This window comes from Onychomys torridus, chromosome 4 (assembly GCF_903995425.1).
Source record: "Onychomys torridus chromosome 4, mOncTor1.1, whole genome shotgun sequence".
NCBI lineage: Eukaryota > Metazoa > Chordata > Mammalia > Rodentia > Cricetidae > Onychomys > Onychomys torridus.
In genome coordinates, this window is record NC_050446.1 from 56,835,481 (window position 1) to 56,855,608 (window position 20,128).

The window sequence follows — 20,128 nt, forward strand, 5'->3', positions numbered from 1 at the left end:
GTCTTTAGGGAGCGATGTCTCTGGGTTTTCTCTTCCTTGTATTTTCTATCAACTTAACCAAACACAGAGGGTAATGTGGATCACAATACCCTCCTAAGTAAATCCTACCTCCAGAGTGGTAAACAGATGTCACTGTGTAATTCATGGCCTCTGTATCTCATTACCTTCATAGAATATTCTAGATATCAATAAAATTTAATGAAAACCTCCTCAAATAATCACCAGTCCAGTTCTCAAGCTAAAGAAAGGGTCCAGCTTACAGTTTTGATTTTGTTATTTATTTTGTGGTTGTTGTTATACTGGGCACTGAACTTGGGGTTTGGTTTATACCAGGTAAGCATTCCACCACTGATTACTTTGAGAAAGAGCTTGCCTGATTACTCTAGGCTGACCTTAATTGTGCTTTGGAGGCCAGGTTTTGGTTTGAACTTGAGATTCTCCTGCCTAGGCTCCAGAGTAGCTGGAAATACAGGCCTTCCCCACCCACCATCCAGCCTGGTGTAATCTATGTTTTGTTTTTGAGATCCGGTTGCACTACATACTCCTGGCTGTCCAAGAAGGAATGTGCTATGTAGAGCAGCCTGGACTTGAACTTGTGTGCCACTGTGTTTGGCCTAATTATGCTTTAGAAATGACATTGTAATAAAGTTGTAGCTTTGGATACTTGAAGATTTTCTCCATCTCCCTTTGAAGATTTATGTACTCAACTTCACTTGGGAAGAAACGATAAACATATCATTGTTTGCCCCCTTGCTTTCTACAAGTAATTTGGAGAAGGAATAATACATAGAAATTAAATATGTATGAGAAAAATCAACAGTTAAGTTATGAATCTTTCCGTGTGATCTCTGGAAACTTCCTAAATTCCCACAGTTAATGAGGAATAATTGATTAATAAAATTATGACTAACCTGCAAAGAAGTGAGGTTAGGATAGTTGAAGTGTTTGTGATAAATAAAATTACATCTGTAGTTTCAGACATCAAAATATAGATGGTAACAATTCTTTCAGAATTTAATTTTCATAAACCATTTGCTGGATTGCAAAGTTACCCCTTTTTGAGCATTTAGGTTTTGGTCTACAGAAATCATAGGACTGGTTTCCTTCTCTGGAGGGTTTTGTGCTAAGGTAGCAGTTTTCAACCTGTGGGTCATGAACCCTTTGGGGTAGAATGACCTAAGACCTTCCAAAAACACAGAGATTTACATTATGATTCATAATAGTAGCAAAATTACAGTTACGAAGTAGCAACAAAAATAATTTTATGCTTAGGGGTCAGTGTAACATGAGGAACTGTATGAAAATGTTTCAGCATTGGGAAGATTGAGAACCACTGCGCAAAAGTGAAAATGAAGAATCCTCAACTCCTTCAAAAGTTAATTGAAACTAATTCATTTACATCTTCATACATTAGACAGCTGTGTCTATGGTTCTAATGTAAGCCAATTCCATTCCATCACTTCGTTCTCTTGTGTAGAAAACTGGATGCATTTGAGAGACATTGAGGGAGATACTCAAAGGGCTAGTTTGGCAAATCAAGAAAAGGTACTGGAGATCACTTTGTACTAAGATCATGTTGGCACACAGCAATCCATTTGATTGATGGATGGAGATGTCCCATTGTACACTTTGTCGGGTATTAAGTGTCATCAAGAATGTTTTGCCACAGCACACTTCAAGGAAGCCTTGCTTAAGCTCTACAACTAGACTTGAGGTATATGCAAGCCCACAAGAATAAGTATTGGTGTAGAAAACACAGACCACTAAACGCTTCACATACACTGATTCATTCAACATTAATCACAGATATTGAGACACGGAAGTCACAGCTCAGAGTGAAGTTGTTCAAAAATATGTAACTATTACTGACAATAGAAAAATTGAAACATTTCTTTGTCAGAATTCTAGATTTTAACCCTGTATTATGCTGCCTCCTTGGTTATAACTTAATTTCTGTGATGTGTATGTCTTTCCTTAGTGTACATAGATTCTTATCTTTGGATTTAATCTCACTACATAATACAGTTTTTTTTCCCTTCATGGGAGAGAGCTAAATCATAGATAAATACTGTAGAATTGCTATTCCACCACTGTTCTTAGCTGATTAAAACTTAGGGTGCTTCTAACACTCTGGTATATCTAAGTATTAAGTTGGCTATGAAGGAGTCATGGTACAAGAAAGTATTGGACAATACTGGTTAAAAATCTATAGGAGAGTTTTTTCGACTCCTGAAAGTTGCCCTCTGACCTCCACATGCTCTGCCACCTGCAACTACACACATTACACACACACACACACACACACACACACACACACACACACACACACACAAATAAAATACAATTAAAGCGTTTTTTTTGAGCTGATGATCGAACCCAGAGCCTTGTGCTTGCTAGACAAGTGCTCTACCATTGAGCTATATCCCCAACCTCCAATTAAAGTATTTTAAAGGATTTTTTTAGAGGAGAAATAAGTTGGCTAATTTTAAACTAAGTTCTGTGGTCGCAGACGATTTAAGACCCAACCCAAACTGTGTTCTCATTCTGACCTGGCCAATCATTTTCACTAGACTATAAATTATAAACATTACCTGTGTGATAGTTACCTTTTAATTTTCATGAATATTTCAATGGTAAATATTAGTAAAGCATTTCAGAGGGAAATGTTAGAATTTATATAAAAGGTCAATTTCTAAAATTTGTGCTTCCTTTCAGAAATTTTAGAAAATGCACATCTGAAGTGAAAATATCTTGGTACCCTTAAAGAAGACAGGACGAAATTACTGGTAAGTTGCTCAGAGAACCTTTATTGGCACTCACTGTGTCATCTCAGCCAAGAAAGGTGCCACAAAATACTATTGGCACCAACCTTTGAAGGCATAAAGGTGTTGATGCAGCAGCCATTGGTAGATCTATCCATGTCAGTCCAACCAGGTCAATCAAGAAATGGGTAGCTGTTATGTCTGGGGTTTCTGATGTCAACTTAGCAATCTGCACGAATGGATTCCCTTCCTCACTCAGGCCCAGGCAGACTTCCAGCAAGGATATCGAAATTGCCAAGTCTTTTGATCGAATTAGAGCTGTCAGTACACAGGAAGATTTACCTAATGATGGTTACTGAGGAAAAATAAGCTGCTCCTGTAGAAATGATTTTATTTCTGAAAAAAAGGGGTACTCATTTTAACAATCTAGAGAAAGTGTGAAGAAATAATTTTTAAAGATAACCTGTGATTAGTTTTATAAATTAGTCACATTTATAGAAACTACTGTAGTAAAATTATGAAAACAAATGCAATCATCCTTTCAGCATATTTTGCTATTAGAGCCATTCATGACTCTTGTATTTGTCAGTGATGATCTTCAGATAATTTGAAAAAATAATTTTAATCAATTTTGGCTCAAGTAGACACTCTCAGAACCAAATATGAGTTTATCATGAAAGACAGTCTTATGTACATAATGTTACTATACCTGTATTTGGATATTAACTTATATAAATAGATAATATTCTGTTTGAAAGTCACTTTAAAAATGAGGTGAGTAACCACATGTTAATTTTTATTATCAGAGAATGCATTTCCACATAAATCTCACCTACTGACACAAACAATAAGAGCAAACCTAAGGTCCCCACAAGAATCCAAAGCTATGGGAACTGATCTACTATACGGGTGGCAACATGACTTTCAGTAAGAGACTTTGATAAAGAGGAAATGAACCCGTTTATATTTTTTCATTATAATATGTTATTATAGAGTTCTATTTTAGCATGTGATTATTATAATGCTTTCAATTATTTACTCTGCCCAACTTGCATATTAAGATGTATAATGAAGTATAGTTCAGCTTCTAAGAGCACTGGTTGGTCTTACAGAGGACCTGGGTTCAATTCTTTATACCCACATGGTGGCTCATAACTGTCTATAATTCAAGTTTCGTGGGATCCAAGACACTCTTCTGTCATTAGGCACACATGAGGTGCACAGGCATACATGAAGTCAAAGCACCCATACATAAAATAAAATTAAATTAAAAATACCTAATAAATATGGACCCATAGAATATAATGTAGTATATAGAGGATTAGGAGCCATGTATGCTTTCAGGCATGCCCTTAGATATTGGCGCTTATTTCCTGTAGATGAAGGGGGTGGCTATATACCTAAAAATATGACTAATTAGTGAATATCCAGGCTGGATGGACAGCAGATGGTGCTGGCTCACGAAGGTTGTAATGTCATACATAGATTGGTTCATTGAGAACATTTCAGCAATTGTCCAGACCCTACTCATGAGTTCATTGCTGAATGGTAGCAAGGTCCTGTTGGAAGTAGAGTTCTTGTTTCATTAAATGAATTAAAAGTGAAGCCAGAGCTAGATTGCTTTTGTCAACTAAAGGATGTTAGAGAAAGAAGGAGAAAGAAAAAGAAAAAGGAAAAACAAAAAACAAACAAACAAACAAACAAAAATCCAGAACAGAGTGTAACTCTAAAGGTTTCTTACAGAGAACAGAAATGGGAGCATGTGCATATATATGCACACAAAAAATATAAACATACATGCACATGTATAGATGTGTGTAGTGTTCACTAAGGTATAAAGCTGACAAACTTCCAGTGTACTTATAACTAGTCACTGGGATATGACTTAACTAAACTTGGGTCAACAATATAGCATCCAATCTACCTATCTCTTCCTCATCACCGCCTCATCTATTCCTTACATTTCTACTAGCACCTTTCCAACCCAACAGCTTTCCAAGGCCACATGAACTGCAATAAAGTCTTGTACCTGTTATTCATATTCATAATACAAAGTTAGAGGAAGCAACTGTTCTTGAAGTGTCAGAAAACACAGCAAATTCAGATATAGAAAAGTTTGAGGGAATGTCCCATGCATTCAGCTTTCTCTTTGGCATCCATCAGTTGGTTTTGGAAGGTCTTTTAACAAATAGAAAACACATGGTGCATAGTACTGAGTGATGCCACTTCATTTGTGTGGATTCACCACTAAAGACGAACTAAAACCAATGATTCTCAAACTACTTCATAAAAAAAGAAAACGAAAGAATGCTCCCAAATTTTTTTTATGAAACCAGCAGTACACTTAATACCTAGACAAGGCAAAGATACACATAGAAAGAAAAGTATAGATCAATATCTCTGGTGAACATGGATTCAAAAAATCTCAATAAAATATATTTAAATAAAATTCAAGAACACATAAAAAACACAATCAAGTTGACTTCATCTCAGAGATGCAAGGATATTTCAATATCTATAAATCAATAAATATAATCTATCACATTAATACACTCAAAGACAGAAACCACATGTTCATTATATTATATGTAGAAAAGGCCATTCAGCATATCCAATAATTATTCATGATAAAAGTCCTGGATAATCTAGGGATACAGGGAATATATCTCAGCATAATAAAGATAATAACACAGCAAGCTTCCAGCCAACATTATGTTTAATGAAGAAAAGCTTGAAATATTTCCAGTAAAATTAGAAATAAAACAACGATTTCCACTTTCTCCACTCCTGTTAAATATAATCTTCGCTAGAGCAATTAGACATGAGGAGATAAAGGGAAAGGAAGAAGTTGATTTGATTTTACACATTAAAGATCCTAAAAGCTCTACCCCAAGCCTCCTGCCTCTGATAAACATATCCAGCAAAGTAGCAGGATGCAATAGTCACAATATTCTTCTATTTTTAAATGTCCACCCCACTACAAGAACAGCCATACATCTTCCTAAAATCCATAAGCTCCTATGTAGTGCAGAAAAGATAGTGACTGGGCAGAGACATAAGATGTTGAGAAATGATGGACTGATGAGAAGGATATTTTCTTCCATCTAAACGGATAAATTCACCCAAACTGAACATTCTGGAATAATGGAAAGCATTTTTACCTTTAAAAAAAAAACCCTCATATAAAAAAAAAAAAGTCTATATACATCAACATTCAGCTCCCTAAGAGAAGGCTTCTTGGATGAAAGTATTCTTAAAGGAGTGTTTTAGTTACTAACTCACTTATTTACAATGAGCTTCACACACTGGAACTAAGGGATTTACAGCTTTTCCCTGGGCAAGAGTAGTGGAATGGTCGGGAGATCCGAAGACATGCTAGGATGTGAGGAGTGCTTAGATGGTGGCGAGACCTCTGGGATTCTCCTATGTTCAGTGAACACTGGATCACCTGCACATTGTCATCTCATCTCAATACAGTCATGAGAAAGAAGCTGACATTTCAAGGTACTTGAAGGTTGGCAGTGGTCCATAGCAGATGAACAACATGGTTGGATGGACTGATAGTCACTGATTTTCAAGTTAGATGTCTTTTTGTAGCAGATCATGTTCTCATTTTTTTACTATGAAATATTATATTCATAGAAAGGGATTATATATATATATATAATTATAGAATGCATATAGATTAAGTATTATCATGATACAGTAAATGTCATATGTGGTAGTTTGAATTGAGAATGGCCCCCATAGAGTCATATATTTGATTTTTTGGTCCCCAGTTGGTAGAACTGTTTAGGAAGGATTAGGAAATATGGTCTTGTTGAAGGATGGGAGTCACTGGAGTAGGCTTTGAAGTTTCAAAAGCCCACACTATCCCAGGTACCTGCTTTCTGACTATGGTTTTGGAGCAAGATGTGAGCCTTCAGCTTTTCCTTTGCTCCGCCATTGTGGACTCTAAATTTCTGGAACCATAAGCCAATCAAACATCTTCCTTAAAAGTTGCCTTAGTCATAGTGTTTAATCACAGAGTATAAAATTAACTAAGACAACATGCTAATGTGTATATATGTGCATATATAGACTCTGTGTGTGCGCGCACACATATGTGTGTATGTGTATCATTGTATAATGACTATTTTAAAATTCTGTCCTCTATATTCATTCTGGTATCACCAAGAATACCAGAAGGGTAGCTACTGTTTGTCATCTGGAAGGAATATGGGAGTCTAGACTAAGCGGTAATGGTGACTGTGTTAACATTCTGAAAACTAAAAGATGGAGGCTTGAACCAGTATGCACGCAAGTGAATGAGCAAGAAGAGGTTGGATTGGGGATATGTTTGAAAGGAGAACAGACAGGATTTGCTACTAGGGTGGATGTAGAGTATTAAACCCTTTTTAATTGCTAGTTTAAATTACTTACTTGTCTTCTAAGAGAGAACCCTACATTTGGCTTTCCTCTTTAGGGCCCAAACAAATGATATGGTCCCTCCATTCCCCACATCGTGCCTGCAGTATTCTCACCTGCCCATTTCCTCCCTTTCACAGGCTTCTTTCTTTCTTGTGTGTGTGTGGGGGGGGGCAAGCTTCACCTCCTAGCTCATACAGTTCATTCCATGTGTCTGTCTGAAAAGGCATGACCTTCCATGCCAGGCCTCTCTCTTATCTCCTCTCATATTTATCTAAATTATCACTTTCTTAGTGATGCCTTTCCTGGCCTCCCTGTTTAAAAGTGCATTCCTGCTCCTGTTTAGTATCTCAGTCAATCATAAAGACTGAAAGCAGGTCTAGCTCACCCACTCTTGTTATAGAAGCACAGTGCCATTAACAGTCAATTCACAGAGTGCTTTCTACCCTGTGTACACAGTAACTTGTGATGCTTTTATCCTTTTGAAAATATTTGTTGTGCTGGGCATGGTGGTACATGCCTTTAATCCCAGCACTCAGGAGGAAGAAGCAGGTGGATCTCTGTGAGTTCCAGGCCAGCCTGGTCTACAGAGCAAGTTCCAGAACAGACATGGTTACACAGAGAAACCCTGTCTGGAAAAACAAACAAACAATACATATATAGTTTCAATCATGTGTATGCATGTATGTGTGTGTGTGTGTGTGTGTGTGTGTGTGTGCGCGCGCGCGCGCACGCATGTATCTGCAGATGTCTATGGAGGACAGAAGTTGTCATTGGATACTGGAGCTGGAGCTATAGGCTGTGATGAGCTGCCTATTGGAACAAAACCTGGGTCCTCAGTAGGAGCAGTGAGTACTCTTAACCATGGAGCTGTCTTTCCAGCCCCTGGATTTTATTACTAACTAAACTGCTCGACACTCAGGTAGAAACAGCAAGAACTAGCAGCCATGCATAGTGCTAAAACAGGCTTGAAAGCATCACTGTAAAAGCACAGAGGTTCTTTGTTTGTTCATTTTTGTGCTTTTTGTTTTGTTTTGCTTTTTTGAGACAGGGTTTTTATGTGCAGCCCTGGCTGTCCTGGAAATAGCTCTGTAGATCAGGCTGGCCTTGAACTCAAGACATCCACTGGCCTCTGCCTCCCGAATGCTGGGATTAAAGGTCTGTGCTGCCACCACCACCCAGTGAGCACAGAGGTTCTTATCCCCTGCAATTTGTTATGTTATTGCCCTATCCCTCACATCTGCATGAATGGCTACCACTACCAGGACACACATCTGCAGTTCAGGTGACATGAACAGCAGAATCACTTCTTAGACAGCAACGGAGCCAACTTTCTCATGAATAACCAAATTCCAAATACCAGCAAGGGTTTATGTCTTTTATAAAAGAAAAACATGAAGTGGAAGAAAGTCCAAATTATTAGAATAGTTAAAGAGACGTAAAGTGATAGGATGATCAAACTGTACCTTGGGTAGCTAACTCTTTCCATCTCTCTTTGTTCTGCTGAATGATGTCCACTAGGTTGTTCTTGAAGCTCTTCAGGTCCACAGATGACAGAGAGTAGTCTGGAGTATAGCTCCCATCACTCATGGGACCTTTTGAATTTGAGCGTCTCAGGGAATCAGCAACCAAGGTGGATGAGCTACCGTTGACAACCAAAGAAATCAAAAGGCAACAAGGTCAAGATAGCATATGAGACAAGATGCACTGGAATAGGATAACAGTCATCCAGGCCCAGATGTGAGCGTGTGGCAAGTGTTTACCCCCACATCCACTTTCCCACATGGAGAGGACCTGGGACTCTCCCTAACACATCCTAGAATGCTTCACTTGTTTCTTTTCTCTCTCTATTTTTCCTAATTGAAAAAAGAATCTTTTTTATACAATATATTCTGATTAAGGTTTCATCTCTACCCACTCAGCTCAGTTCCTCCAGTGTCCCCTCCCATCCAATTCACACCCTTTCTCTTCTCTGTAATAGTGAACGGGGATCAGTGGCAAAGAGAGTGCACTACAATAAAGGGCCACAAGATGGCAGGCAATACTACCTAATAATTATTGAAAGCCCTGCCAGCCTACCTTTGAGGAAAGGGATACTTATTGGGTAAAAGCTCATAATCCTAAAGTTAAAAAAAAAAAAAAAAAAAAAAAATTACCTGCTTGCTCCATAGTTACAAGACGCCGATTTTGAAGATTCCTCTATAAGAGGAATAACAATTTTCTCTGTTGAGTCTGTCAGGAGAGAAAATGTTGGCTCCACTATGAAATCAATGAAACCTGAAAAAGCAAAACACACAGAATGACACATTCAAGTGTTCCAGTTTCCTGATTCCCATAGTAAGTCATAGTGAGGACTGGAAAGACAATCGCTCACTACAGAATCTGCAGAGCTGGCTGAATGCTCTGGATAATAATGCATCCAGTAGTAGAACTGATAAGTAAATCTCCTAGCTCAAGCCCATGCTCTCCTATTCAGTATTCCAACCTTTGTGCTATTCTAACTGTCCAGCCAGCTCTAATGAACAGGACTTTCTTTTCTTCTCAACAAAAGGTCATTACCCTTTGGAATGGTCCTCACTTGGTTTTGGTGATTGTGTGCCAGAAAGAAACACTATTTAACTTCTAAAGAAACCAGCTAATTGAAGGTCCCCAGGCCACAGGAAGACAGCTACTTTCATTTTATCTTTGTCTTTTTTTTTCCCCTGACTGCATCAGAGTGCTCTGTCAATGCACTATTATTTCAAATTGCTGTTTATTATTCTCAGAATGTAAAGCGTTAGTTCACAGTGCGTGGGCGTGTGCTGTCAAATCGACAGAGAGAACACTCCAATCTCCAGCAGACTGCACTAATCCCACCACTTTGAAATGTCAGGGTTGAGTGATGACTTCAATTTAAAGTGCTTATCAAGATGGAGAGTGACAGGCAAAGAGCGAGCCTTGTCCGCTGTTCTGCATCTGCCTCTTGGTGTTGAGGAAAAAGAGGAGACAATAACTGTTTTAAGCTCCGGGAATGCAATGCTTGAGTCCCCAAGGGCAATTGGATGCTTCCTGCCTTGAACCCACCTGGGAACAGATACTAACCTGTGAATACAAGAAAAAAAGAGGGTCTTGAAATGACCTATGCATACATGCACATTATCCATTGAATGCTTGACCATACTATTGGGTGCTTGACACTTCTCAAGTACATGTGGAGACATGCCTCAGTTTTTAACAAAAGCTTTCAATTTTGTGTCTTAATTGACAAATCAATTCAAAGTTAAATTAGTTGTCTACCTAGAGTTTTAACTCCCAGGCACAGGTAGACTGTCCAGTGAGTCAGCACCTCTACTAACTAATGTAAGAGGAATGTGTATCAGAGCCACCAGGCACTGGGAGTCTGTCATCCCCAACTTGATAGATGAGGTCCTGAGTCTACAACATCTACATTTTCTGAACAGTTATAAGCACTGGTGTTTTATTCGCTGAACAGCTGTTGGAGTTTGGCTGGGAAGGGGACAGTTCCAGGAAGTAGCTTTGCCATTGTCCTCCAGCTCTGTGATAGGAGCACCAGAATAGGCATGCCAATCCCTACATGACATAGATTGTAAAGAGGATGCAGGCTTTCAGAATGCTACCAGATATTAAAACCATGCACCTTAGCAAGCATATGTTTTCATAATGAACTGAGTTGTAGTTCCCTACACAAATAAAGGTAAGAATAAATGTGGCTAGGAATGATATCATTGTGCACATCTCCTGCTGCTGATTTATCTGTTCATATCTCAAGAAATTCCTCCTAAAGAATATGAATTTGCATTAAGCATATTATGAAAGGTTAGCAATAACACAATAGAAAAGTTAATATTTTCTTTGAATTCCTTTATGTCTAAAGGATTAAATTATAGAAAATAATAACCAGTAATATGACATAACAAAAGAACCAATCACACCGGGTGGTTATGGTGCATTCCTTTAATCCCAGCACTTGGGAGGCAGAGCCAGGCAGATGTCTGTGAGTTCAAGGCCAGCCTGGTCTACAGAGCGAGATCCAGGAAAGGCGCAAGGCTACATAGAGAAACCCTGTCTTGGGGGGGGGGGGCAAGAACACAAGAAGAAAGTCCTTATTTACTAGGATTACAACCAAGAATAAGAATTGTATTGACTAAGAGTGCATGAGCATAGGGAATAATTTAGTAACCTGGGACTCTACTTGGTTTGTTATGTATACCACCTTCCAGTACTGCACTTGGCTGTCTAGCTCCTTTACTTGTGTGTTCTATGCACACATAGCCCTCTCCATACGATTCACCTAAAAACCACAGACTCCCACCTCATCCAACTATATCTAGACCCATCTATGGATAATGGGATAAGTTTCCATTCCCTTAACAACAATCAAACTTAGAATAGTTTCTGCTCAATCATAAGCTCTCTAGGAAGGGACATGAATGGTAGGAAGATGACCACATGATCTAATCTAGCAATCAAAATAAAGAACTGCCGAAAGTATACCCCTTAGAACCTGGCCTCTCTTTCATTTAGAGCACATAAAGAGACTCTAGGTTATTATCTGTGTCATGGCCTACTGCTCCTATGCAGTGTATTCAATTCTTTTCTATTGAGTTCCTTTAAATAAAGTTGCCTTGCTGAAAATATTCCTGAAAATCTGTGTGGGCTTTTAATTTAACTTCTTGACTAAGAGGTCAAGAACCTAGAAACACCTGACCTTGGCCAGCAACAGCAGCTTTACTGAATTCATTTTGTGAAAATACTTCATTGATTTTCATCCATCATCATCTAGATCAGGCAAAAGCCAAAATTTATCATGATTACAGAGTGAGGTTGGCCTGGAAGACTTTGCAGAGCATAGTACACACACCTGAACACCAAGTCCCACCCAGTTTTCAGGGACACCATTCTTCAGAATTACCTATTTGAGACTGGGCAACCATCGTTGATTTCCGATCACAAAGTGGAGAAAATGGAAGCCCTAATTCAGCTTCTTTATCTCCCTGGGGAAAGAAAGATGAATTACCAGAATTAAGTTGGAGAATTTAAGGAAATGTGCCATCTATATAGAGTGACCTTAGATAACCACATTTTTCATTTTTTAAGCAGTAATACATAGTAATTTATACCATCAAAATTTAGGCTTATATAATTTCTCTTGGATAGTTTTCTTCTGAGCAATTGCTCTAGTGCTAACACATTTCTAAATAATGCAGTCAACCTATTGGCTCTGAAGAGACAAATATTTTAGTTTTTGGAAGTCCCTTGGACCAGTCATCTCTGTACTATTGAGCAGTTAATTAACAACCAAGTTTGTAGACTTTTCTTCATTTTGTAGATTCCACTCAACCAAGTTTTAAAAAGGAAAATTTTGCATTTACTGCTTTTTCAAAACACATAAACATTTTTTTGAAACCTCTTTCCATTCATTGACTAAGATTTATTAAATGTCTCACTGCAAATAATGATTTTATGATACAAGGTTCAAAAATATCAATAGTTAACTATTGAATAACAATATCCTTAAAAGGTTTATGTAGCATGAATCTTAAAAAGTCTTATTAATAAAAACAAACCCAGGGCCAGGTATCAGGGTGAATGCTTAAAGATAAGAGAAACAGAACAAGCCATATCCAACCTCACCTTGCCAACTTCTCAGCTGATCTTGTTTCCTTAAACTAAAAGCTTCTGAGTCCTCACCCAAATTGATCTCAACTGAACTGCTGCTAAAAGCTAACAGCTTAAAAAGGCTTCTAAGGTCCTCATGCCTTAAATAAAACCTTTCTGCTTCCTGCCATCACTTCCTGGGATTAAAGGCGTATGTCATCGTGCCTGTCTGTTTCCAGTGTGGCTTTGAACTCACAGAGATCCATCTGGATCTCTGTCTCCAGAATGCTAGGATTAAAGGTGTGTGTGACACCATTTTTTTGGTCTCTATGTCTATCTAGTGGCTGTTCTGTTCTCTGACCCCAGATAAGTTTATTAGGGTGCACAATATATTGGGGGACACAATATCACCACAGGTTTATATTAAAATATAACAACACTAACATTGTTTAAATAGAAATAAGACAGCTAATAGACTTGATGGGAAACATGATGTTAAAGATATTTATTTGGTATTTACAGACACGATTTCCTTGATTGACAGTACAATATTTGCATTTGGCTGATGTTATTGGCCAATGAGCTGCTGTTTCTAGCTTAAGAACATAACAAGAAACAATCAGTAGTCTATTTCTATATTATATGGTCCTTTGGGAGACTGAAGAAGATTATTTAGGGCTGGTAAATGCACTATGATGATGTACTATGTATAAGTTCCATTTTAAAGAAAGCTGCTGGCACATTTTCATCTAAGATGTAAGCAGTTGACACTTACATGCAGACTTGACCTTTCTGTACAGAATTGGGGGTTGTTATTTTTCTGTTTTCCATACATCTCAATTAATTTAGAATATAAAATTTCTATTGCTAAGAGCACAGAATGCTGAGATGCAACAGTTATTCAATTTATTTCTAAGTATTTCAAAGTGTTATTTATTTTTTGGAATGAATAAAGGCCATGGGTACCAGGTCAGCAGGGGCCCTGAGCCAGACCATGAAAGAATTGCACAGAGCACCATAAAGTACTGCTAAGGAAGAGGGGCGAAGGTGTAAAATAGGGAAACTGTGTTACCTTAGTGTAAGTTTGACCACCCTCACAAAATCCTTATTCTTTCCTAGGACAGGGAATACTTACTTTTTATTTAAATGAAATCAAGGGTCAAAACAGTAGGCATTCTACATAACAACTACTTAATATTTATCTTGAAAGTTGTGCATCCTGTTGAAAGTACTATATTTAGAAAACCAAAAATATATTTTTAGAATCAAGAACTTATTACATAAATATATTTCCTAGTGTTTTAATTGACTTATGGAAGTAGTAAGAGAAAATACCACACTCAATTAATTACCCAGTGCCTCCCTGTGATGCCCCCGGGTCTTGACATTGTGTTCTAGGGGCATAAGCCTACAGGTGCTGAAGCCGCAGAGGTGACCCCATCAAAATGCAGCAGGAGAGTTTGATGTCCAACGTCTAAGAGACCTTACCTGTCTCAGCATTTCCTGCGTGACTTGTCAAGGCTTCATCTTCTAAAGTCCATGACAAACAGCTAATAATTGTTTTTTCTGCTTTCCAAACAGAGTTAAAAGGTTCTGACAGCTATCAGTGAGGTGTCAACCTAATACTTTATATTTCTTGATTTCACTAAAACTGAAACATGTTTTGTGTAGTTTTAAATAGATGGAGTAACTGAAGGAGAATGAAGTACAGAAGCCTTGGGAAGCTTTTTGCACTGAGACCTGGTATGAGTCTCAAGAGTATCAGTTAACATTCAGACCACTGTCAGGCCCTAATGGTAGGAAGGAGGTGAGGGACCCCTGGTCCTATAGGCAAGCTTAGATGGTTCACCTTTTCAGCAGTCCCTGGACAACCTGCATAGAGAATGTCCTCCTTGTGACTGCCTTCCTCCACTCCTTCTAAAAATGTCCCTCAGAAATTCTCACAAAGTCAACAAACAAACAGATTGCTTGTTTAATGGCTATAGTAACCACCACATCTACATTCAGTTATGTTTATGGCAGAAAGTTATTGTGTATTTTTATTATATGTATTTTACCAAATGTTAGGTTTGCTGTGTAACTGCTGTTTACAGCACTTTTGCAACACTTAGAACTAGCTTTGATTTTAACGTTTTGAGCTATAGTTCTTTACATTCTTTTAATTGGAAAGTTACAACTGTAATTTTCATTGGTGCTATGTCTTTGGCTGAGAATGGATTAACTGAGTGTATTTTTGGTAGTATGGAGACAAAATTTACTTTGAAATGTCATAATTTTATGACATCTAGCAATACTAAGGGAAACAGAAACTTGATTATACACATCTTAGAGTTAAAAAAAATCACTTTGTCCTTACAGATAGCTTACTTTTCAAATCATTTGTTTCTCTGACTTATAGATGTAGATTTTTCCTAAATTAAGATTGTTTCTTTGTGTCATAAAGTAATGAGTTGGAAAGAGAAAATATTCATTTATTTATTGTGTGCACAGTGAAAAAATTAATGGAAGTAGTTATTTTTAAATTTAATTATGCTAACTTCACATCATGCCAACTAGTATGTGTTAAAGAAGGGATAAAGAGGTATGAATCTGTCTTCCTTTGCTGTTTGGTTATCATTTTGCCTGGTACCCCTGTCTTCCATGTCAATCACAGTTAAAATAGATGGAGAATCTTCCAAATGTATTCATTCTAGTCAAAAGTTCCTGTGTTGACTGTGGTGATATAGTGTGTATCCTAATAAACTTGCCTGAGGATCAGAGGACAGAGCCTGCTACTAGATTAGACATAGAGGTCAGGCAGTGGTGGCAAACACCTTTAATCCTATCACTCAGGAGGCAGAGATCTCTCTGGAACTCTGTGAGTTCAAGGCCATACTGGGCTACACGAGATTGAGCTAGTATAGGAGAGAAACAAAGCCAGGCAGTGGTGGCACACACCTTTGATACAAGTACTTGAGATCTCATGCCTTTGCTTGGGAAGTGCACATGCCTTTAATCCCAGGAAGTAATATGGCAGGGCAGAGAAAGGTATATAAGGCTTGAAAAAACAGGAACTCACTCTCTTTAGGCTGAGGATTTCGTGAAGGTAAATAGTGGCTGGCTGTTCTGCTTCTCTGATCTTTCAAGCAAGTTTATTAGGGTATACAATATATCACCACAGTTGACTTGTTAAACACTCAAAGCAAAGACACTATATGTACTGATAAACATGAAAAGCTTGTGTCTTGAAGACGAGGGCCTGTCTAGCTTCCCCTGCCACAGGCACTTAATCAAGGTCTAAAACCAGTGTTTCTCAAGATTATAGATTCTAGGTATGACCTTTGTCTTCTCTGCCACAACTTCTCCTGGTTAGAGAGTGAATTGAGGTGGCCAACCAAAGACAGGAAGAGAGCCTGCTGAAGAAGATGAACAAAGAGCTAGTCTCCTTCACCCCGCCCTCCAAATACACTGCGTTTAAAATTTCCTGTGTCATTTGTCAGAAAGTAATGGAATAAGCAAATTAACACAAAATTGACTTAGACATTAGCACAGCCCAAACTTTCTCTTAGTTTTCCTTATATGAATCCATACACACAGAGAAGGGGAGGTGTGGAGATGAATAGATGGATAGAGGAAGGAAGAGAGGGAAGAAGTGTTGCTCCTAAAAGTTACATCATTCTTTAACTGCTTTATCTGGTGTTTTATATTTATATTCATCTTCTAACTTTGCTCAACACCAATTGAAGAACCAAGTGTGGTAGTGCATGTCTTTAATGCAAGCACTTGAGGGCTGAAGCAGAAGGAATGCACAAAATTCAAAGCCAGCCTGGGCTACAGAGTAAGTCCCAGGCCAGAATGTGCTGTGGTGTGAGATCCTGTCTCAACAGAAACAAAAAAAATTCTAAAATAAAACAAGAATGACAGTTAAGAAATTCCAAGTGTAGAGGGATCAGAAGTCAGCCTTTGGCCTTGAAGGGTACCCACACACATGTGGCATATACATACACATAATAAGAACCAAAATAAGTCTTATGAAAAACAAAAGACAAGTTTGCTTACTGACCCACCATTTTATAATTGTTTCATTTGCATTGTGGAAAGTCTTTCACAACTTATTTGCTTTGGTGTCTATGAAGAAAATCACATGACTACAGACATCTAGCCTTATTTCTGGAATCACTGTCATATTGCATTCATCTATTTCCCCATCTATATGCCAGTGACAGACTGGTCATTTCTATATTATGAAATGTTAACTATGTAATGTGGGACAGTGGATACTCCAACTCTTTAGTCTTTTACAGAATTGCCATTCGTAAATGCCATTCGTGCATTTCCATTTGTGTTGTGGGATCAGAGTTCCAGCTTCCACAAAGAGGTCTGATAATATTTTTGTAACACAATCCAGACATTTTAATTAAATTTGAAAGAACCTATATATTAGTGATATTGAACCTTCTAATCCATTGTTCTGCCTACAACTTGTCAACTAGACATAAGTTTCTGTTATCTTGGAAGAGCAAACCTCAATTGAGAAGATATCTCCATCAGACTGGCCTGAAGGCCACATTGTGAAGCCATTTCCTGATTAATGATTGATGTGAGGGGACCCAACTCATTCTAGATAGTGTCACCTCTAGGTAGGTGGTTCTGAGTATGCCATAAAGAACAATCTAATAAGTAGTGTCCCTATGTAATCCTGCTTCAGTTTCTGCCCTAGCTTCCCTTGATAATGGCTGTAACTTGTAAGATATCATCAACTCCTTCCTACTCAACCTGGTTTCGGTCAGTAATTTTGTCACAGCCACAGACAACAAACTATGGAACTCATTAGCATAGACAATCTGTCCATTTATACATATATATGTTATATAGACTTAAAATTTATCTTACTATACTTTCTTGCTTTTCATGTAGTGGTTGTATTTTAATTTATCTAAATGTAATTTTTGTTTTGTTTTGTTTTGTTTTGTTTTGTTTTGTTTTGTTTTGTTTTGTTTTTCAAGACAGGGTTTCTCTGTGTAGTTTTGTGCCTTACCTGGAACTCACTTCGTAGCCCCGGCTGGCCTCAAACTCACGAAGATCCGCCTGCCTCTGCCTCATGAGTGCTGGTATTAAAGGCGTGCACCCCCACCACCCAAGCTTAAATGTAATTCTTAATACCTTGCTTTATACTCTCATAAGTAACATTATGTTTTAAACCTAATTTTCAAAATTTTCCTTGCTTGTGTACAGAACTACAATCCTGTAAAACTATGTGTTGGTTCTACTGGGTTTTGCAATAAGGGAAGTTTTATTTTATCCACTCTATTCAGTATTTCCTTTTAGAACTTCTTTGTATTTATTAGGACTTCAAATGAAACATTTAATAGAAACAGAGCTGATACACTGATCTTAGCATAAAAATGTTCTGCATTTCATCTTCAAGCATTGCATTAGTTATGACCCTTTGACCCTTTACTAGGCTAAAAGGTATTTCCTAGATACTTTGCTGGGAGTTTGTGTAATTAAAATGCTGGATTTTGTCAAATGTATTCTGTGAATCTATTGACATGACAATGTGATTTTTCCCTCTTTGTTCTTTTAATATAGTTCAGTGTAATTTTTAAAAAATTGTTCTACATGCGAGCTCAAGCCATGGTACGTATTCTTTTACAATATTATTGGATTTGACTTGCTAATATTTTAAGAGTTTCCCCATCTAGTATCATGACAGATATTGGTTATAATTTCCTTTATTTGAAACATCTTTGTCAGGTTTTATGAGAGATCCACTGCCAATTTTCTTCTTTCTCTATCACAAAAAAATATGTGTAAAACTGACATTATTTCTTTCTTAAAATTCTTGAGAAAATTGATATTTCACAGCTGAATTTAATAATGGGAATTGAAATTAAAGTTAAGAACTGGACCCATCTGATCCTGGGTTTTCATTTTTTTAAAGAATTAAGTAATTTTATGAGTATGGGTGTTTTGCCGTATGTATGTCTGTGAATTACACGTGTGCCACGCCTGGTGTCCACAAAAGCCAGAAGGGGTCAGATTCTCTGGTACTAGAGTTACAGATGTGAGCAGCCATGTGGTTTCTGGGAACTGAACCCAGGTCTTTTTTCCTGTGAAAGAGCAGCCAGTCCTCTTACCTGTTGAACCATCTCACTAACCCAAATCCTGGATTTCCTTATGTAGAACTGTATATAAATTCAAGTAAAATGTAAATATATGAATATTCAGGTTGTAGCTCTGTTTTATGTCTATTTTGATCATTAATATCTTTTTCAAAGAATTATGGAATTTTATTTCTGTTTTCAATATGTTTGGCATAAATTGTTCATACTATTTCATACCATTTTGACATATATAAACTCTATTATAATAACCTGTCTTCCATGTATATTTCTTCATCCTTTTGGTCCTGTAAGTAATTTCATTATTTTGTCAGCATGTCAGTTTTTGTCTTTATTAATTTTGGCTATTATTTATCTTTGTTCTGTTTTACTGATATTTGGTTTTACATTTGTTACCTCCTCAACTTTAGTTCAATTTTCTTAAATTACCTACTGTCTTAAGATAAAAGAGAGATCAGAGATTTTTAGCCTTTTGTTTTCTTTTTAAATAATACAATTATATAATGTTACAAAATGTCCCCTAAGTACAGTCTTAGTTGCAGTCAACAGATTGCCGTGTGTTTTGCATTTAAAAGTTTTTCACACCTATGCACTGAAATTCACAATACTGTGCACACTGAAGTTCAGAGGAGATTTGGGTTTCATACTCCTGATCCAAGAAGATGCCATATAGACCTAGAGACCTTATATAGACACCCATGTCTGGGAGACTTTTCTTAACTGCTTTATCTGGCCATTACTGGATCACACCCTTTATGATAAAATTCTAATTGCCAGTATAGTATTAGCCCTGAGTTCTATGGTCTAACAAATTACCAACTCTAGAATGGATTGTAAGAACTGAGTTTGTAAATAGCTGGTCAGAAACCAACATTTCTATGTCCTATGGCTCCATTTGGGCTGAAGTCTGAAGTGGAGCCCATCTTTTGGAAGACTGAGCCTTTAACTTGTGGAATTTAAGCCAAACTTGAGTAGTTAGCACCATGTTTGTACTATAGTATCCAAACTTTGGATTTGGAGATGTTAGACAGAACAGGGATGCTACACAGGAAACAGCTTATACATGCTGCAGCAGAGAGCAGGGCTCTCCTCTCCTCTAGGCTTGTATTTGTTTTTTTCAGTTAAGCATGTGTCTGCTCAGCTTCATCTTCTTCAGCCTCCTTTGCAGCCGTGCATGGGGTTAGATTTTGCCAGGAAGATATACACAGAAGTTTGCGTGTTCTTCCTCTTTTCATTGTGCAAGCTATTTGCTGTCTC

At 37.6% G+C, this 20,128-nt stretch overlaps 1 protein-coding gene across 7 annotated transcripts in view; it reads right to left on the reverse strand.

The window, feature by feature from the left end:
* The window catches only part of Pde1a (phosphodiesterase 1A), a 277,056-nt gene that overhangs the window by 13,120 nt on the left and 243,808 nt on the right, over positions 1–20,128 (reverse strand). For all 7 annotated transcript variants that reach the window (XM_036184584.1, XM_036184583.1, XM_036184581.1 and 4 more), the window contains exons 12-14: positions 12,082–12,163; positions 9,326–9,446; positions 8,636–8,811 (exon numbers count right to left, since the gene is read on the reverse strand). In XM_036184584.1, the coding sequence (XP_036040477.1) occupies positions 8,636–8,811; positions 9,326–9,446; positions 12,082–12,163 (379 nt within the window). The remainder of the gene's footprint in view (positions 1–8,635; positions 8,812–9,325; positions 9,447–12,081; positions 12,164–20,128) is intronic.